Genomic DNA, 21680 nt, shown 5'->3' with positions numbered 1-21680 from the left:
GGATGGTCTCCGATGCTTCGTGCAGTGCCACTAACCTGGAGGTGTGGGTATCTTTGATGAATATGGATACTCCCTCTCCTTTTGTGGTTCGGTCCAAGTTTTGGGGCCGAAAAGCATGGTATGAGGTATAACCTGGTAGTGCTGGGGTGCTCTCGGGAGCCTTGAACCAGGTTTCTGTTACTGCACAGATATCGATATTCTCCATACTGAGGAGAGCCTCGAGTGCATGCATCTTGAGGTTTAGACTTGAGCAGCATTACCCTTAGTTTCTTTTTCCTTGTGTTGTCTATGGAGGTGGGTTTGTCTTTTGACCCTTGCCTAAAAAAGGCACTATGGGAGTGGCAAGAGCCTTAGCCAATATTCAAAAGACCAGGGGTGACAGGTGCAAGCCGTCCCTAGTGAAGCAACGTGGCTTGTCGAGCATGTCATCCCAGGTTGACAGACACTGGATCCCCTTTGAATGACACCAATACTTTAGCAAATTGTTAAAATTGATCATTTTGTCTTTATACTGTGGCATCATTCTTGGTGAGGTTAAGATGCTACTCAAGGTCAGGGTCATACTGGCCTGGGCTACATCATCAGAGAGCTTCTCTATGTCTCTTTTCATGTAGTCCAGGGAGGTACGTCTCAGGTCATTCACACCAGCATGGACAATGACGGAGTCATATTTGTACTTGCTTTGGAGTGACCTGAGTGCTTGTGTTATGTGGCGGATTCTGGCACCCGACAGGCAGCTTACAGTGATCTTCTCCTTGTTCAGCCTGGTGACTGGGATGTCAGTGTGTCTGACAATAGAGTCACCTATTACAAGTGTATTAGGTGTGTTGTTTAGCCTTAAGAGCTGTGACTGTGTGGCACACTGACTCTGTGAACTATGTGATACGTGGGTATTGTTGTGGGGTAGCGGTTGCTTGGATGTCTGCTTTGGAGGTCTCTGCTGCTTGGGCAGATTTTTATTTAGAGCCTCCGAGTATGTTTTTGTGTGTTTATGTGTTTGGTTTTCTGTTGCAATAGGTCTATGTGAGACTGGATTTGTGGTGTGTGTGTGGTTACCTTCTCCACCTGACTGACTGCGCCAGTATAGGGTTGAGAGAGCTCAGTCTCCAGTTTGGCTATATAGTTGCATCTCTCACATATATTTGAGCTTGTTGGGAGGAGGAGAGGGTGGTCTGTGTACATAAGGCAGTTGTAACATTGCCTCAAGATTCCCAGATTCACCAGCTGGACTGGAGAGTAAACCCGAAAGTGACTTTTGGACATGCCAGAATAGTATAAGGAACTACTTTTTGACTGATCAAAAAGGACCAATAGGGAGCCAAGTACTTAAAGGGAGTATAAGAGGGTGTAGTGCTTTAGTTTATTAGTGCTTACTTATAAGATTACTTATACGAGCAACTGCAGGGCTTTAGAATTAAAATAGAGTGCTTACTTTGAGATTTAGAACAGTTTTAAGGGAAAAAGCGAAGAGCAGACTTTGTGGAGCCGGGAATAGTTTAAACCCATTTAAGCAGCGCTGCCCGATGCTGCGCTATGCGCAAAATTGTGCAAAACCGCGCAAATGCGGGTTTTAAAGCAGGGAAACTGTAAGAGATAGGAGTTGACCCAAAACAGCCAATAAGCTACTAGTTTCAGGGCTGAGACCACTCCTCCAGGGGCAGATAGGCTGCTCAAAGCTCCACACTCTCACTGGTGAACAGAGAGGCTTCCTCCTATCCAAGTAAGGATATGGGCAACACAGGAAACTATACCACAGTCCAGAATTCAGAAAAACCTGAAATCTGGACTAATCTAGTTCAGCAAAGGTGGGAAAAGAGAATATTTTTTTTCAGGAAACAGCAGAAAAACACACAGAAAACACTGTGAATACTATAAACAGGCTAGCGCACTTTAGTGTGTAGCCTACAACAGTTGTACAATACAAAAACGACTTAAATTGATATAAAACAAGTGCAAAAACTGTGAAAAGCAGAAGGCAAATGCAATTTAAACTTTTTAAAGCACAGATCAGTTCGAAATTCGTTTTTTAGGTGGGAAAAGGCAGTCAGAGCAAAAAACAGAGAAAAAAAATATTTAAATCTGGAAAAGTTTGCTGCTCAAAGCTCCCCACTCTCACTGGTGAACAGAGAAGCTTCCTCCTATCCAAGTAAGGATATGGGCAACACAGGAAACTATATCACAGTCCAGAATTCAGCAAAACCTGAAATCTGGACTAATCTATTTCAGTAAAGTTGGGAAAAGAGAATATATATATATATATATATATATATATATATATATTTTTTTTTTTTTTTTTTTCAGGAAACAACAGAAAAACACTCAGAAAACACTGTAAATGCTATAAACAGGCTAGTGCACTTTAGTGTGTAACCTACAACAGTTATACAATACAAAAACTACTTACATTGATAAGAAGATCCAAAAGTTCTCCTGACAAGGATGGTACCAGAAGAATGTCTGATGGGGATCGCATGTTAAAGGCTGAGACTGCCAATGTTGGAATTCCTTAAAAGAAATTTCTTTCACTGGTTGGAATATTTCATATGGAGCAGTTCAAGACAGAATTGCAAGTGACAATGCAAGCAGATGTTGCAAGTTGCAGTACCAGTGTTCTATTATTGTAAGGGGCTCAAGGGCCCAAAGCTCAAAATCCTGATGCCAGCCATGATGGTAGTATAACTGAGACAAGCGACACTGTGAAGGACAACATCAAAAATAGTAGCACAGGTACTGACATTGATAGTACCATTACAGCCAATGCTTTATAATAATCTTCAGAAAGGCAGGTGCTGACGTGAATACCTTCCAGAGGCAGCAATGTATTTGGCACTGACAATGACAGCTCGAGAACTGGAGATGACTTAACTAAAACTGAGCTGGCAATAGAGACAATGGCCTCTGTGACATTGGAGCTTTGGGGAAAGTAGCTACCGGTGTGAAAATGAAAGTCCATTGGTGCCAATGGCAGAAAAGATGGGAAGGAAATCCTCTTGATCTCCTGCCTTGAGTGTAAAGAACTGCATCAGCTGACTGATTGTAACCTCAATCATACAAAAATGGAGAAGGAAGTGAACTGGATGTGTCTGGCCTGGAAAAACAGAAGTCTGAATAGTACTCACTTTTGGGCTGGTATATTCAAACACTGTTACTACATGAATTTTGACAGATTTTTTTTTTTCCATGATGAGGAAAGATCTTGAACAATAATGCCTGAGTCAGAAGTCCCTTGCAAAGTTTAATTTATGTATTCTATAATAATAAAAGAAAATTAAATAGAAGGATTTTTTTAAATATGAAGGACATATTTAAGCTTCTTCATTTTGGGAGAACAGAAGCTATAGAAGAGCAACTATTCAGATTGGTATCAGATAAAGTGTAACAAGGCTTTCTAGATTGCTTTCTCCCTGAACAGTGGATAATCCTTTAGCCTCTAAAAACACCTGAAGAGTTTGACAACACCTACATTGTGTAGCCTGGTTAAACTCCAAGCAAATAAGACAAGTGGAAGTGATGTGTTCTTCCTCAAGACAGTATGATCAGTGAGTGTGCCAGTCAGCAGATGGAATAGCCAGACAACAGGCACACATTCAAAGGCAAAGGTTTATTTAATCCTGGAAAGATGAGCCAAATGGTGGTATAAAGAGTAATAAAGATAACTTTTTTGACATGAAAAAAGAAGGAAAACTACTTTTTCCAACAAAGTGAGAGCAAAAGGCAAAGAAACTACATCTAGTAACAAGCACACACAAACCATACTTAAGAGTAACGTAGTCTAAGGCCTTTTTTCTCTGGCAATTTCTAAAGTGCAGTAAAAAAGAAGTAGGGAATGTGGGGTGAAAGTATCCCTACAGGTATTCTGATAATTAGATTCTAATGGCCTGAACATGCGTGGTCTTTCATAGGTTCATAGGTTAGTATTAGGCTAACTGTCCTTGTGGGCCATTTTAAGCCTAACCAATTAACCTATGTGAGAATCAAACCTGGTACCTTGTGTCTTTAAGGTAAACACCTTAACCATTATGCCAACCCCCCACCCGTTCACCTTTTATCATGACTGGAAAGTTAGACATGTAGGTACAGTAAGATCACTGCTGGTGCAAAATCATTTTGCTGGGAGCTTCTCCTCTCCCACTGTCATCTAGCCATTAAATTAGAATATAAGATCAAAAAAGTGGGAGCTTGCACCCATATGGGGTGGTAGGGGCATATTTATATAACTGCAGAAGAGTTGTAGAGGAAACATTCTCAAACAATTGTGATTGAGCAACATTTTATGGAAACAATCATGCTTTGATAATTTTTAGGGAAAGTGTAAGGTGAGTGATGCATAATGGGAATGGGGGCTCAGACACCCCCTGGAAGATTTTGTAACAAAGTAATTCTAATGCCTGTAGCATCAGTCCAATAGGTTACTGAAGATGGAACTCTTATCAGATTTTGCATTGTAAATATTGTCTCCTAAATTAGTACATATGCCCAATGTTGGCATGTTTTGTGATGTCATAAAATGGTCACTAGAAATCCATGTTAAACTAGATATTTCCAGCTTGAGTTTCCCTTCATTTTACTTTAATTATAAATTCTCAAGATGCACATACATCATATCTTTTAAAAACAGTTGATATGCTCAATATTAGCATGTTTTGCAATGTCATAACAATGATCAGAAGAGATATGAGTTATTGTAGATGTTTTAGTATTTTTTTTTCTTTTTTGTTTAATCATTATAAATATGCAAGATATATACATATCACAAAACATGTATGCAGAAAAGCATATAAGATGATTAAGGAAATGGAGGAGTTCCTACTACCTCTTCCTTTGAATCAAATCTAATTTCATACATGTGCCTGCAATAGGGTTAGGTAGAGTTTTGCTAATGTTTTGCAAATATGGAATACAATGCATTGCAATGCTGTTTGCTAGTGTTGTAACACTTATTTGCACTGCACATTTTATGTTATGACATTGGCCACTGATTTTGAAATACATTGTAAAATAAAACAGATCTTGGACCAACACACCAACCCACTTAGTAGTCATTACTGAAATAAATAAAATGCTGTTTTTAAACAATCTGTATTTAAAAAAATATATATAAATACAATTAAAAAAGATATGCAGAACTTTCTTTTCATACAGACCTGACACCAAAAAGATTAACTATGGCTTTATATATTTCTGGAGCCTTCTGATACTTTGGTGACATTAGAATTTCCTGAAAAAAATAATTAAGTAAATATTTTGAGACTAATTCATCTAATATATGATGTATAAACATTTCCTTCAAATATTTTATTCTGTTTTATTAATATGCAAAAAATATACAAAATAATCTTGTGCCATTAAATATATAAATGAAATGTAGTGATGAAAGAACTAGAGATGAAATAAGACTGTGGAGGTGCAGCAATTAGCATTGCCACTTCCCAGCAATAGGTCCTCCAGTTCAATTGACGGCTGAGGTGCCTTCTGTGCGGAGTCTGCATGTCCTTCCTGCTGTCATGTGGGTTTTCTCCAGGTGCTCCAGTTTCCTCCTACATCCCAAAGACATAGTGAAGGTGGATCGAACACACTAAACTGGCTGTAGGGGTGAGTGTGTGTGTGTGTGTGTGTGTGTGTGTGTGTGTGTGTGTGTGTGTGTGTGTGTGTATGTGTGTGTGTGTGTGTGTGTGTGTGTGTGTGTGTGTGTGTGTGTGTGTGTGTGTGTGTGTGTGTGCCTCCTGTCGAAGACTGGGCACTGGACTGCAAGTTGGCACCATAAAAACTCCAGTGCCAATCATTCTGTGGACCGTTGTTCCGCTATGGCGACCCCTAACGGGAAAAGCTGAAAGATTTAAAAGTTTCAAAAATTCAAAGAAACTTTATTGTCATTTAGGACCACATACATGCAGCCTAAACAAAATTACAAATGTCAACTCACAATAGAAATGCAGTGCAAATAGCATAGTTACAGTGGTATCAAAGAATAACATAAGAAAGAAAATAACACATATGACATGCAAGAGGTAGTTCACATCACAAAAATACACTCAATACCCATTATCCAATGATAAATAATAAATAAACAAATGCACACCACCAAACCCCATCACTGGTAAAACAGAATAAATAGAGACTAGTGAATAGCAGCTGTTTAGTTACCATATTGCACTTGTTAACCTTAGACATGACTCAGTATAGCCATCATACTCCATAATAGTAATACTGGGAGCAATTGCTCAGAGCAGCAGGATTAAAAAAAAGATGCTTCAATATATCAGGTGTTACGGTTGGTGTCAGAGTTAATAATTCTCACAGCTGTAGGATACAAACTGTTCCTGAATCTGGAAGTCCTACAGTGGAAGCTGCGGTACCTCCTCCCAGACGCAAGTTATAAGAACCAGTTGTGGGCTGGATGGGTCGAATCAGCTAGTATTTTGTATGTTCTCTTTCTTGTTCTAAAGAAAAGCTCCTGAATAGAAGGGTGGTGTATGCCCAAGATTTCCTTGGCCACCCTCACCACCCTCTGTAATTTCTTCTTCTCAGCAACTGTGCAGTTGCCCAGCTATGCTATGAAGTTGCTAGGGAGGATGCTCTCGATAGCTCCCCTGTAGAAAGTGGTGAGAGCAGACAGTGGGACCTGGCCTTTTTGAGCTTCTCAGGAGGTGAAGCCTCTGTTGAGCCTTCTTGACTATTTGATTGGTATTAACAGTCCAGGAGAGGTCATCTGAGCTGTGAATGCCCAGGAAGTTGGTCGTTTTGACTTTATCTTTTAACTCCCCTTTAATAGTGAGTGGTTGGTGAACTGTTGCCTTTCTCCTGAAGTCCATACTCCTTTCATTGGTCTTATTAACATTCAGGTCACACCAGGCAATCAAAGTGTTCACCTCATACCTGTAGTTATGTTCATCTCCATCACTAATGAGACCCACGACCGTGGTATCATCAGCAAATTTTATAATATGGTTTGAGTTATGTTTTTGCAGTACACTCATGGGTGAGGATGTTGAAGAGCAAGAGGCTGAGCACACAACCTTGGGCAACGCCAGTATTCAGGATTATACGTTGAGAGGTGTTGTTTCCAGCACATGTCCATTGGGGTCTACCAATCAGAAAGTCAAGAGTCCAATTACGTAAGTGTTTGTTTATCCCAAATTTCACAAGTTTATCCACCAGTTGCATCGTCATCACAGTGCTGAACCCAGAACTGAAGTCGATGTACAGCAGCCTTACATAGTTATTCCTCGCTTCTAGATGTTTTAGTGCAAAGTGAAGTCCAACTGATATCGCATCTGCAGTCGATCTATTTGCCTGGTATGCAAACTGGAGCAGATCGAAGGACTTAGGCAGACCTGCAGATAGATGTTTCTTCACAATCCTCTCAAAGCACTTCATAATGTTTGAGGTTAAGGTGACTGATCTGAAGTCATTGAAGAGGTATGGCTGGGTTTCTTCGGAAGTGGGACAATACTTGTTTCCTTAAAATGCAAGGGTACTTTCTCCATAGCAAGGGATGAGTTGAAGATGTCTGTCAGTACCAGACATAATGGATCAGCACACCCCTTCATCACCTTGCCAGGTATGTTATCTGGTCTAGCAGCCTTCCTAGGATTCACCTTCTTAAGCTGAAGTCTCACCTCCTCAGAGTTTAAGGTGAACACTATCTCCTCTATGTCAGTCTTTGTTTTAGAAGGTACTGTGGTGTTCTTCTCCTCAAATCTGCCAAAGAAGGAGTTCAATTCATTTAGGAATTCCAAGCTGTCATCACATGGGGGTGTTTTGGTCTTATAGATAGGCTTCTCGTGTCCATCATGTCTTGGAAGCAGATCTGAATTTTCCTCCCATACTCCCTCTTTGCCTCTTTGATGCCCTTTTTCAGATTTGACCTGGCTGCCTTTAACCTTTCTTTGTCATTTGCCTTGAAGGCTGTGTTTCTTTCCCTCTGTAGCTTGTAGACATTCCTGGTGAGCCAAGGGATCTGATTATCTCTTATAGTAATAACTTTAGTGGTGGTTACATCCTCCAGTCATTTATTTATTTAGGCAAGAACTGATTTGGTATAGGTGTCTCTGTCTAACTGGAGGTTGTGCATAGCCACTTCTTTGAAGACCTCCCAGCAGGTGGTACTGAAACACCACTGAAAGGAAGCACATTGAAAGGATAAATATAAGAAGATGTAGAGATGAAAGAAAACAGCTTGATGCATAAAAATAAAAATCATCACATCAATTCTCCTCAAACTATTCTTCAGTTACAGTGTTATGCTACTCATACCTTTCCAGACAGTTCAAGGATGTTCTTACCTCCTCAGACATAAAACATACTAAATGCCAAGGAAAGTCTCATTCCAAAAGGGACAGTTGCTCATCACAATACAGTATTGTTTCTCCTATCCCAGACATGTATTTTAAGTTAGCAAAGCCTTTGTGTTTACAAGCTTTACATCCTTCCAGGTAATCACACACAAGCCATTCTTTTTCCCCCCTTCCCAGACTCAGTGAGGTCAATAAGAGCACTAATCAAGGTATCCTGCTTAAAAAAACCTCTGTTAACTTACAGGTTAATCAGATCATAATTATGTCCACCATATCTAAATCATGTAGCTGCAGCAGATCCTTCCCTTAATGACCTTCCAAAAGTCAGTCTTCGGATAGGCCCTTTACGTATGGGTTTAATGGAAGACCACTACAACTGATTAACCAAATTGAATTGATTAGAATTGTAAAAATTAACTTTACTAACCTCTTGATGTTGCAATGACCTTTTAAAATGATGGGTGACTCCATCTTGAACATTTTCCATGTATGTGGTTATTTCTCTAACTTGTGATAATTAGGCCTAGTTATAACTTAATATTAACATATTAGTATATTAATAATTAATATTAACATATTAATATAACATATTTATTTTTATTTTCACTTGTTGATTCTGGTACAATAGTACTGATCTCTTTTTATACCAATCTGATTGAATTCATTGAATTCTGCTTTAATGTATATTTTCTGTATATATTGCTGTAATCAAACAAACTAGATTCCTGCTTTTATGTATATATTCTGTATATGTTACTATATTTACTATCTGTAACACTGTTTCTGCTTCTGTACTAATTAATGTTTATATTTTTTTCTATATCTCGTTTGAGCTTTTCTCCCCGGGCCTCTACTGAAAATGGGCTCTTTTAGGCCCAGTGGATTTATCCCAGTAAACAAATGCAATAAATAAGTAATAAATAAATAAATTTGTATCTCTGTAACTTTGTTCACTCCTATGTTCCACAGGGGAAACTCCTGTCCCCAAAATTGTCCTAATCCACTTTCACCCTCCATAACGTACACTGAACGTCCTGGTTGGCACATACTCATTGGCAACAGCACAAAGATCACCAACACAACATTACACATCTGATTTCAAAATATCATATGTATTCTTTGGTACTCAACTAAAATGTACATGTTTACAGAAGTATTGGTAAGCCCAGCACACTCTACTCACAGTTCCTCACCATTTTCTCTTCTGTTGGCCTCCAAAGAACTCCATCTGACTGGTTTATGCTTCCCTCCACCACAATACATGTGGAGTTCCACAACATCACCTGCACACATCTTAGACATGCTGTAATACTTTTACAATATCATTTTTATCTATATGCCACAACCTGGTAAGCAGATGTAGTACTTTCACTCTACAACTCACTTTATCTTGCAAACTAAAACATGCTGCAGCATTTCCAAGTTCCATCATGCTGACATTTCAGGCCTACTCAACCTCTTTGATATGTATACTGAAAATGTGGTTTGATAAAGTTCATAGGTACCCTAAACCTTTTTTGCCCTTATAAGTGCTTGCACAGGCTTCCTCTATACTCTATACCCTGGGTCTTGTTCACCCATATAAAGGTAAAACTAAAACATATACATGATCAGAAGAAACTTAGGACCATATTGCACTAGCAAACACAAACAACATGAAAGACCATGGAAAATATGGACATTTTAACAAAAGCTGTTCTGGACATCAACATAAAATGTGCTTTCCAAGATCTAATCAAGTATCTGAAGCTGTCAATGACATATCCCAAGTCCATTGTGTACATAAGCATCACATTAGACGTGCCTGGAAAAGAAGGGTATTTGTGGATTATCCAGCTGCCTGATGAATACCTAACTCTAAAAGACAGGATATTCAGTTTTTCATAACTTAAACTGTGACCTTAAAAGACACGCAACCTTCCACCCCAAGCAACTCATTACAGATTCCCTCAAGATATGAATCAAAATTGTAGAACCTTCCACTTAGGTTAAAATTTGGTGGTTGAGAATGGTGTCTGACACAGGTCTTTTGCTAGTCTTCTTCTTCTTTCGGCTGCTCCCATTAGGGGTCACCACAGCAGATCAACTGTTTCCATTTCTTCCTGTCCTCTGCATCTTGACCTCTCACACCAACCACCTGCATGTCCTCTCTCACCACATCCATAAACCTTATCTTAGGCCTTCCTCTTTTCCTGTTACCTGGCAGCTTCATCCTTAGCATCTTTTTCCCAATAAACTCTGCATCCCTCCTCAGCACATGTCCAAACCAAAGTAATCTTGCCTCTCTGGCTTTGTCTCCAAACCTTCCAACCTGGGCTGACCCCCTAATATACTTATTCCTAATCCTGTCCAGCCTCGTCACACCCAGTGCAAATCTTAACATCTTCAACTCTGCCATGTCAAGCTCTGACTCCTGCCTTTTTGTCAATGCCACTGTCTCCAACCCGTATAACATAGCTGGTCTCACTACCCTCTTGTAGACCTTCCTTTTCACTCTTACAGGTACTCATCTGTCAAAAATCACTCCTGACACTCTTCTCTACCCACTCCATCCTACCTGTACTCTCTTCTTCACCTCTCTTCCACACTCACCATTACTCTGAACTGTTGATCCCAAGTACTTAAACTCATTCACCTTTGCCACTTCTACTCCCTGCATCCTCATCATTCCTCTATCCTCCCTCTCATTCACACACATATATTCTGTCTTAGTCCTTTTGACCTTCATTCCTCTTCTCTCTAGAGCATATCTCCATCTCTCCAGGGTCTCCTCCACCTGTTCCCTACTCTCACTACAGATCACAATGTCATCTGCAAACATCATAGTCCACGGGGACTCCTGTCTGATCTCGTTTGTCAACCTGTCCGTCACCATTGCAAATAAGAAAGGGCTCAGAGCTGATCCTTGATGTAATCCCACCTCCACCTTAAACGCATCTGTCACTCCCACCGCAGACCTCACCGCTGTCACACTACCCTCGTACATATCCTGTACCACTCTTACATACTTCTCTGACACTCCAGACTTCCTCATACAATACCACATCTCTTCTCTAGGCACAGGTCTTTTACTAGTACACCTATTAATGGCCAGACTCAAGGGATCAAAGCCATAATAAACAATAAGGGGAAAATGGGAGTGCCATATACCTCACAAATTAGTGGATAAATGTACTCCATAAACTTAAACTTTTTGGCAGAGAAAAAAATAAAATCATACCTTCACAGCCCACAAAAAATAGTATCTTTTAAATCTCTGCTACTCAAAATTGGTCTCATGTAAACTTGCCAAGCTCCATATCTATTTAGTAATAGATTTCTGTTCATATATTCTTGAAATCACCTGTTTTAACTCTGTATTTGCAAAGGATTCCATGAACCAGTACACACTCACATCCCTCTTCGCCAATCCACTGAAAATTTCTCATGTCATTTTGTCCTGCTGATTTTTCTTATACAAAATCTTTTATATCTCAAGTATTGAAGGCTTTAACATGCCCACTTGTGGCCTTTTTAACTCCAGGATATCTTTTTAAGTTAATCAATTATTCTGAAGGGATCTGTTACAACTCCTGCATATCTGTAATTGCTCTTCTTTAAACTAGTTTTATTCTGCCCATGTCTTCTTCAAATGAAACCACAGAAATGGCTATGGAACCTCAGCTAAGGAGGCGTTTACTCAATTAAGCAATGCAAAAGTCAGAACACCTCCTCTAACAGATTTATGTTTTAGTATTATTGATTAGGGGATTAATTTTCAAAGAAGATGTTATTTATTTATTTATATGTTTATGTATGTATTTATTTATTTTGTGATTAAGTAATATAATAGAGAATCATAATAACACTAAAAAACATAAAATGTAGCACACATTCAATTATCTTATACAGTACATTTTCACCACAGATAAGCAATGCAGTGAAACTAATTTAGTCCAAATAATAACAGCAAACTAATCCATGTGAAAGGTATCCAATATCTCCAAATGCAAGTGCCATTACCTATTTCTTCATCAGAGTGTTGTAGATAGAGAGTGTTATCACACAAATGTGCAAATATTCAGAACTGTTCTGAAAGCTATAATTAAAGCTATTCTGGTCAATGACACTCAGGTAAGTTAGGAGTAATATTTGCTATTAGTAAGCAGATTGTTTTTATCATTATAAGGAGTGAGTGAGTAAATATGGTTTCCTTCATGTGATCAGGGAATCTGTTCCACAGGTTTGTTACTGCTCCCCTAAAAAGCTTTGCCACTAGAAGGGATGCTCTGTTGCAGCTCCCTCTAGATGCAGTCCTCCTAAGAACCTGTGATACTGGCAAGCTATTTACAGATTTGCAATGCAGTCTATGGGTATTGTTTATCTTCAGGTAGGCCACCATGACTGGAAAGTTAATCCAGTTTAGTGAAGAAAGAGCTTGGCAGTGTTGTATGCAATCATGCAGTTCAGCAGTTATACAATGGCAAGTCATGTCTTGCTTGTGTGCATAACCTTCACTCAGAGGTTAGAAGCACCTTACCAAAGCTAAATAGATGGAGGACCACTGTCTTAGTCAGCTGTAAAATAAAAGTTAATTCAGTGCAATACCCCAGAAACCAGTTGGCATAATGGTGAAGATCTTCATCTCCCATGCACAAGGCACAGGTTTTGATCCTGACTTCCAGCCAATGGCTGTTGGAGTTTGCATATTCTCTCTGTGTCTCTGTGGGTCCCTCCCATCTCTGAAAAACATGCTGAATGTTTCCATCTCAAACTCACCAGTGACAGCACAGACTCTACATGGTGGCCTTTAGGAAAAAGAGTTGTACAGACAAACAATTTTGGGCATCTACTGTGATGGGCAGTATACTCAAGATTGAAAAACATGGATCACAGACATTGTGCTGTGGCAGGGCTAGCCAGTCGATGATATAAAATATGGCTCTAGGTGATTGAGTTGTGTTAATTAATGTCACCAAAATGGGCATGGATAGTTTCCGGCTATAAGTGGGCTGAAGACCTGTCCTATTCTGACCTAAGCCAGGGACCTATGCTAATAGTGGAAGGGGAGTATGTGCCCATTTTGGCCAGTGTGTGCCCGCCATAAAGCCCAGCAGCTCTAGGTCAATAAGCTACTGGCTGGGCAGTTTTTAGTTGCCTAGCCTGTGTTACATGGGATAGCTCACTTGAATGAAAGCTGGACATAAAATCAATCAACCTGACAAACATGAACAGAGAATAGCTACACTTAATGTAGGTTCATTGACAGGACACAGCTTGGAAGTGGATGACATAATAATACTGAGGAGGTTGGACATCCTATTTATCCAAGAGACAAGATAGAAGGGAAGTGCAGCAAAGCCACTTGGGATCCAGAGTCTAGTACTCAGGAGGAGGACAGGCTAGAAATGGTGTGGGAATTGTGGTGAGAGAGAGAGAGACAGGCTTCAGATGGGACTGAGGGATATCATCAACATTAGTGACAGACTCATGGCAATCAGACTCCAGTGTAATTATAGGGCAGTATTCATTATCTCAGCCTCTGCCTCACAGCAGGGCTGTGATAGTGAGGAAAAGAGTGCATTCAGACAGCAGTTGCAGGACCTACTAGATAAAGCAAGACAGCATGAATTGGTGTGGATAATGTGTGACTTGAATGCACACATCAGGACAGATAGAACAAGATAGGAGGACTGCCTGGGTCCACATGGGTGGGCAAACAAAATAAAGAAGGAGAGGCCATTCTGGACCTCTCACTGGCAAATTGCTTGATAGTAGCCAACACATGGTTCAGAAAGAGAGACAATCACAAAATCACATACAAGAGTGGACAAAATGCAACTCAGGTAGACTTACTCCTAGTAAGGGAAGGGCACTTGGGTAGAATCAATGACTGGAAAGTCATCCTCAGTGAAACATCGGCCCACAGCCTAAACCACTGGTTGCCACAATCAGCTGCAAGCAGTGGTCATAGAAGGCTCTAAGGTCAACAGAGACCAGGCTGAAGACCTAGAAGTTGACATGAGAGAAAGTAAAACAGTTCAAGGAATTATTCAGGGGTCTAGCACCCTAAGAAGAGGAGGAAATTGGTGGAGTTGCAGAAAAATAGTAGCACATGTGAGGACTACAGAACTGATATGTGGCCGAGTCAGGTATGGTAATTACGTACATAAGGAAAGCTGGTTGTGGAATGGAGAAGTCAAGAAGTCATCAAAAGAAAGAAGGAGTGCAGGAAAAAGTGGGAGATAGAAAAGACCAACCAGACTAGGAAGGAATACTGGGTGGCTAAAAAAGAAGCTAAGAAAGGAGTTGAAATAGCAAAGAACAGGCCATAAGAGGCACACTACCATCTTGTGGAAAGTGACTCAGTAAGTGGCACAAAGAAACTATATCAGGTTGCAAGGCTAAGACAGAAAGATAAAGAAGATAATGAGACATCCTTCATAAGGATGCCAGCAATAACCTGCTCACCAGTTCACAGGACATCAAAGGCAGATGGAATTATTACTTCCAGCAGCTTCTGAATGAAGAAAACCCCACAGAAGTTGTACTGCCCCAGACACATCCTACAATAAGAGAAGAAGAGGAGCCCACCCTAGAAGAAGTAAGAACAGCACTAAGGAAAATAAAAGCAGGGAAAGCAGCAGGCTCAGATGAGGTCGTAGCAGATATGATAAAGCAGCAGACTCAGATGAGGTCACAGCAGATATGATAAAGATGCTGGGTGAGATAGGGAAGAAATGGCTCCTGAGGGTACTCATAGCAATATAGAGAGAAAGGCATAGCTCACATGACTGGAGAACAAGCATACTCCTGCCAGTGTGCAAGAACAAAGGGGACATCCACAACTGTGGGCGGTACTGAGGTATCAAACTCCTGTCACATTGCATGAAAGGTCTGGAGAGGGTGATTGATAAATGGATATGCACAGTAGTAAAATGTAAGATGGGAGATGAGCGTATGGATACAGATCAGTATGCAGCATAGCTGACCTGATGTTTTCAGTGAGTTATGAAGAAGCTAGAGGTGAGGAAAGAGTCTAAATGGGCATTTCTAGACTTGGGGAAAGCATATGGCAAGGTCCAAGGAAAGCTAATTTGGGGGCAGTACTGTGGTGGTTCAAAGTCCAAGAAACATTGGTAGAATTAGTGCAGGCTATATATAAAGACCCAAAGACTCAAGTATGAACAGTGTTTAGTCTCACAGAGGGGTTTCCAGTTGGAGTGGGTGTGCACCAGGGTTCAGCTCTGAGCCCACTGCTGTTCATACAAATGATGGACTACATTAGCAAACAGATCGGAGGGGACAGATCAACAAATTTTCTGTATGCAGACAATGTGGCATTACAGGCAGACTCTGAGCAAGAATGTCAGCAAAGTATAGGGGAATAGAATGGAATGCAAAACTGAAGGCACATGGGATGAAACTAAGCACAGATAAGACAGTGGTAATGGCAGCAAATTGGGGAAATCAGAAGAAGCTGAAAATTGAGATATAAGGGATTATAGTGGAACAGATTAATAGCTTCAAGTATCTGGGAGGGGTGGTTGATAAGAAGGGAAGTCTGAATGAAGAAGTCAAAGCTAGAATCAGAGGGGCTGCAGTGAACTGGCATAGAGACTTAGGTGTAGTCTATGACAGAAGAATGCCAAAGAAGCTGAAAAGTAAGGTGTACATGACATTGGTGCGACCAGTACTACTGTATGGTACAGAAAACTGAGCAGTAAAAGCAGAACAGTTGAAGAAGCTAGAGGTGATGGAAATTAAGTGCCTGAGAAGGATGGTAGGATGCACACTGTGGGGCAGATGGAGAAATGAGGACATAAGAGCAGAAGCCAAAGTAGCTACAATTACAGAAAGGATCAAAAATGAACAGATTATTGTGGTTTGGATAGATGCAGAAAAGCAGAAGTCAATCTGGTGAAGAAGATTTGGGAAAGACAGGAAGAAGGTAAGAGGAAATGAGGACGTCCAGCAAAGAGGTGGATGGATTATGTGAGAGAAGATCTGCAACAATCAGACATGGGTGTCGAACAAGGCAGGAGTGTGGCATTGAATCTAGAGAGATGGTGACAGTTAACATGATAGCTCGAACCCATGTAGAAAAAGAGGGCTGATGATGATGCAGACACCCCATTGTTGTGTTGTCTTTCTTATTACATTTCATTATTCAAGAAAACCATGGCAATTTGGAATCCTAAATACTGAAAATGGGTGCAATCTCCACAGCATTTTTATTTTATTTGAATTTATTAGCAGGGTAGGTAGGCTGGTTTGAAGACCCTTTCAACTATGATCTAGATAAACAGTTAATTATGCATTTACATAAAGTTAGTAAGCAAAAACATAGGGTCAAGCAACATACAAGGCACAGAAGCATTACATGCTGATGTACTTAAAGCAATGTCTTTCAGCTTTTCCTGGTTAGGGGTTGCCACAGCAGATCACCAGTCTGCAGACTGATTGGCAGTGGTGTTTTCACTGTGCCGAGCTGCCACCCCAGCGCCCAACCTTCACAGCAGGCACATGCACACACAAGCACCTACCTCCATGTCTTTAAAACTCACTTGACTGCAGGAGGACATGTAGATTCCACACAGAAGGCTCTCTAGCTGATAATCGAACCAGCAAATCTCTTGCTGGGAAGCATACAACACTAACCACAGCACCACCACAGCTGTTGTGCTGATATGCTTAAACAGATCTAATAAATGGCATTGTTTATTTTTCAACAAATCATATGAAAAAAGCATAACATAAGAAATTCATAGTAAAAAAAAATAAAATAAAATAATGCACAAATACCTTACACTACCACTTTTTTAGAAGCTGCCTAACTTAGGAAATGACTAAATATAACCTTCAGTGTAATACCATCTACAAAAATAAAGAACAGGTTGGCCTCCAGATGATGGATGAAGCAAAACTTAGACTGGATTATACATTTTGTTTCAAATAAAAACACTGATAAATTCATTTAAGGTGTTCTAAGATAATACTTCTGAAACTGTTGTAGTTATTGGTAATTGATAAATCCTGAGACAATCAGTTTCATACCAGAGGGACAGCCTTGCAGAATGAGCCCCCCCCCCCCAGGTTTAGGCAGAAACCCAATCTGTACAAATCATTTGCTGCAAGACTGTTTGATTGGATGACTACACCTAGATTCTAAAACTAATTTTTTTAAGAGGGAAAGGGCAATATCCTGAATTAAAACATTTAAAAGTAAGAAAGTTAAGTGAAAGGGTTGCCCCCATTGCCTTTGAAATAGGCAATGGTGCCCGGTCAATTAGCAAAGATATGAAACTGAAGATCTTATTTTCTGTGGTCTGAGATAAATTATGTTATTCAGTAAGTTTACCTCTAACATAGTTCACAGTACAAGTATCGATTCACTCTCAGGTTGAAAATAGTAATATCCAAATAGTATATTTGGTTTTCTTGGAATTGTGAGGTCATTAGAAGCTGATCACACCTCATCTCTGCTCAGAACCAACTAAAGACCAAGGGTAAAAGTTTGACTATGGTATCTCAACTAACTGACTGCAGTGCCAGAGATACCTTAGCATATAGTGCAATCAGCATTCTGTTCGTAAATAGTGAGAGCGATGGTCCAAACACCAAACCTTACGGTCCACCAATAGATAATAACCTGTGTTTTATTTATTTATTATATATTCATTTGCCATTTGTTTACCAAAAATGTCTGACTGGGCCAGAAAGAGTCCCTTTTCAGAAGAGGCCCAAGGAGAAAAGCTCCACGTTACAAAACGTAAAGATAGAATAAAAAAACATTAAGTACATACAGTATGTGTAATAACTACAGTTATAGTAAAACTTGTAAGGAAGGCAATTCAGTAGAGTAATATAGTTACAGTAAGATGTGAGAAGCAGGTAATAGAATACATTCTTTTACAGTGCAAAAGGTATTATAGGTACAGTTTTAACTATGTAGTATAGTCTTAATGATAGAAAAGGCATTCTAGTTCAATCTTTTAATGTAGAGATCAAGAGAGAGAGGGGGGTTAAGGAGAAAGAGATTGTTGTGCTTTAACTTAACAATTAAGTGTTGAGTACTTTAAAAAGGACAAATGAAGCCTAGCACTTACTCCTACAGTACTTGCACCTTGATAAAGCACTCTTATTATAGATAGTACCCCACCAGCCTAAAACCCACTTCCCCCGGAGTCCTTTGAAAGTCTCTTTATCTACTACTTCTAGTATGTCGAGGGATCAGTTGCTAGTGTCCTCTCCAGCTCAACTGGTGAACCTGGGAATATTGAGGCAATGTTACAATTGCCTCATGTACACAGACAATCCTCTCCTTCTCCCACAAAACACAAATACATGCGAGAGATGCAACTATATGGCCAAACTGGAGGCTGAGCTCTCTCAACATAGGACTGGCAAGACCAGACAGGAGTAGAAGGTAACCACACACAATACATACCCAGTCACACATGGTACCATCACAACTTCAAATCATACACATACTCACACAAAGACAGGAGGCTCTGATCAAAAATTTACCAAAACAGCAGAGGCCACCAAAGCAGACACCCAAACAACTACCACCTCACGACCCAACACATGCAACACATAGACCACACAGTCAGAGTGTCAAACAGTCACAGCCCTTAAGGCCAAACAAAATGCCAGACACACTTGTCATTGGTGATTCCATAGTCAGACACACTGACGTCCCGCTCACCAGACTGAGTAAGGAGAAGGTCACAGTAAGCTGCCTGTCGGGCGCTAGAATCCGCCACATAACGCAAGCACTCAGGTCTCTCAACAGCAGGTACAAGTACGACTCAGTCATTGTCCACGCTGGTGTCAACGACCTGAGACGTACCTCCTTGGACTACATGAAAAGGGACATCGAGGAGCTCTCTGATTATGTAGCCCAGGCAGGTATGACCCTGACCTTGAGCAGTACCCTACCTTCACCTAGAATGATGCCACAATACAGTGATAAGATGATCAGCTTTAATAATTGGCTTAAATTCTGGTGTCATTCAAAGGGGATCCAATGTCTGTCTGCCTGGGATGACATGCTGGACAAGCCACGCTGCTTCGCAAGGGACGGCTTGCACCTGTCACCCCTGGGCTTCCGGATATTGGCAAAGGCTCTTGCCACCCCCATAGTGCCTTTTTTAGGCAAGGCTCAAATTCTAAACCTACCACCCTAGAATACCAAAAAGGAAAAAAACTAAGGGTAATGCTGCTCAATGCCAGAAGTCTCACTCTCAAGATGCACGCACTCGAGGCCCTTCTCAATATGGAGAACATCGATGTCTGTGCTGTGACAGAAACCTGGTTCAAGGCTCCTGAGAGCACCCCAGCACTAACAGGTTTCACCTCATATCATGCGTTCCGGCCCCAAAATCCGGACAACATCAAGAAAGGAGGGGGGTGTCCATATTCATAAAGGACACCCACACCTCAAGGTTGGTGGCAACGCACGATGCATCGGAGACCATCCAGGTGCAATTAACCATAGGCAAGACTGCTCTGCAATTTGTAGCATGTTATAGGCCACCCTCTCAAACTCAGGAACCTCACATGGCCTTCCTGAAAACATTGGAGGGGATAAATGTATCTCCAAACACCATCATACTAGGTGACTTCAACTACCCTAATATAGACAGGGAACACTACTCAAGCCCGAACACTCTAACCCAAAGATTCCTGCAGTTCATAAACTCAAATGCCATGGAACAACTAGTCACCATCCCCACAAGAGGAGAAAACATACTTGATCTCATCATCACGAATATGGGATCAAAATGTTCAACACCGGAAGTATACCCCTCACTGGTGAGATCAGATCATAAACTAATCTCGCTGGAGGTCCTCATCCCGCCCCTACCTGAAACAAAAAAGACCACAGTGAAAAACTTCTCAAAAGCCGATTTCACACTTCTAAAAACTAGTGTGGTCTCCTTTAAGGCCCCTGAGCCAGTGGTAAACGTTACTCAAACCGCTGAATCACTTACAAATGCCTTCTACCAGCACCTACAGGACTGCATGGATCAGGCAATCCCAAACAAAACTAAGACTCTCTGTACCAAAGGCAAGCGTCCAGTCTGGTGGACCCCAGCCATAAACAAGCTCTACAACAAAAGGAGGAAGCTACTACAAGATAGAGCAAAATCCTTGAAAGGTAAGACACCTTTGATCATTATAAGTAAAAACTAAGAGCTCTCATAAAATCATCCAAGGCAAATTTTGAGAGAAAAATCGCCAAGGACTCTAAAGACAATCATAAGGCCTTCTTTAGCTATGTTAGAAACCTAGGAGGAAACTCCCAGATATGCTCAGAATTAGTTCAAAATGATGTAAAATTACTGAACCTACACACATTGCTAACATACTGGCTGACAGGTTCAGTGCAAACTTCTCCCCTCCCCCAAAAGGAGAGATATCTATTCCAGAGGATTGTAGCCCCCAAACATCTCCAACGCCCAGGTGAGAACTGCCCTCACTAAGGCAAAAACACAGCATCCATGGGACCGGATGGTGTCCCCGGCTGTGTGCTTCATGAACTCAACGAGGAATTAAACCCACAGTTAGGACAGCTGTTTAATCTTAGCCTCACCTCAGGATACGTACCCAAGGAGTGGCGCACGCGACTGTGGTCCCACTTCATAAGGGCGGTGCCTCCACAGACCCTGGAAATTACCGCCCCATTAGCTTGACAAGCCTTATCTGCAAAGCCATGGAGAGGATCATAATGGAACTCATAAATAAAGACATAGGGAACTTGCAGACTTTGGATCCAACCCAGTTTGGCTTTGTCAAAGGCAGATCCTGCCTCTTAAACTTGGTTGACTTTTTCGAGACAGTCACCAAGGCCATTGATGAGGAAAGGCAGTCCATACAGCCTACCTCGACCTGGCAAAGGCCTTGACACAATACCCCACTCAGGTATCATCGAAAAACTCATCAGCTTGAATGTAAACCCATACATCACAAGATGGGTTGCAAACTGGCTAAGTGACAGAACCCACAGGGTCAGAGTTGCTGGAGCCATGTCAGACTCAAAGCCTGTCACAAGTGGTGTCCCACAGGGCTCAGTTCTGGGTCCACTCTTGTTCGGCATCTACTTTTCTGAAGTACAAGGAAACACAGGAGGGTTATGGCTGACAAAGTTTGCAGATGACTGCAAACTGGGCACTATAGTCGAAAACACATCTGACACAGATATCCTCCAGAAGGGCCTCACAGAAACGGATAACTGGTGCCAGAGCCATGGCCTGAAGTTAAACGCCAAAAAATGCATAGTCATACCCTTCGGGAAAAACAAGGTTACCCCTAGCTACCATATAGGTGGCAATCCATTGAGCACAGAAAAAGTCATCAGGGATCTGGGGACCCAAGTTGACAGTAGCCTTTCGTTTG

General features: G+C 41.0%; 1 protein-coding gene across 1 annotated transcript in view; it reads right to left on the bottom strand.

The window, feature by feature from the left end:
• Positions 1 to 21680, bottom strand: part of LOC122804603 (cholesterol 24-hydroxylase-like) — a 515734-nt gene that overhangs the window by 374237 nt on the left and 119817 nt on the right. The window contains exon 4 of the mRNA XM_044074565.1: positions 5145 to 5218. Within this exon, the coding sequence (XP_043930500.1) occupies positions 5145 to 5218 (74 nt within the window). The remainder of the gene's footprint in view (positions 1 to 5144; positions 5219 to 21680) is intronic.

Source organism: Protopterus annectens, chromosome 6.part0 (genome assembly GCF_019279795.1).
Source record: "Protopterus annectens isolate FY-2018-M chromosome 6.part0, PAN1.0, whole genome shotgun sequence".
NCBI classification, from domain to species: Eukaryota; Metazoa; Chordata; order Ceratodontiformes; family Protopteridae; genus Protopterus; species Protopterus annectens.
The sequence above is the reverse complement of the archived record's forward strand: the minus strand, read 5'-3'. Positions and strand labels throughout refer to the sequence as shown.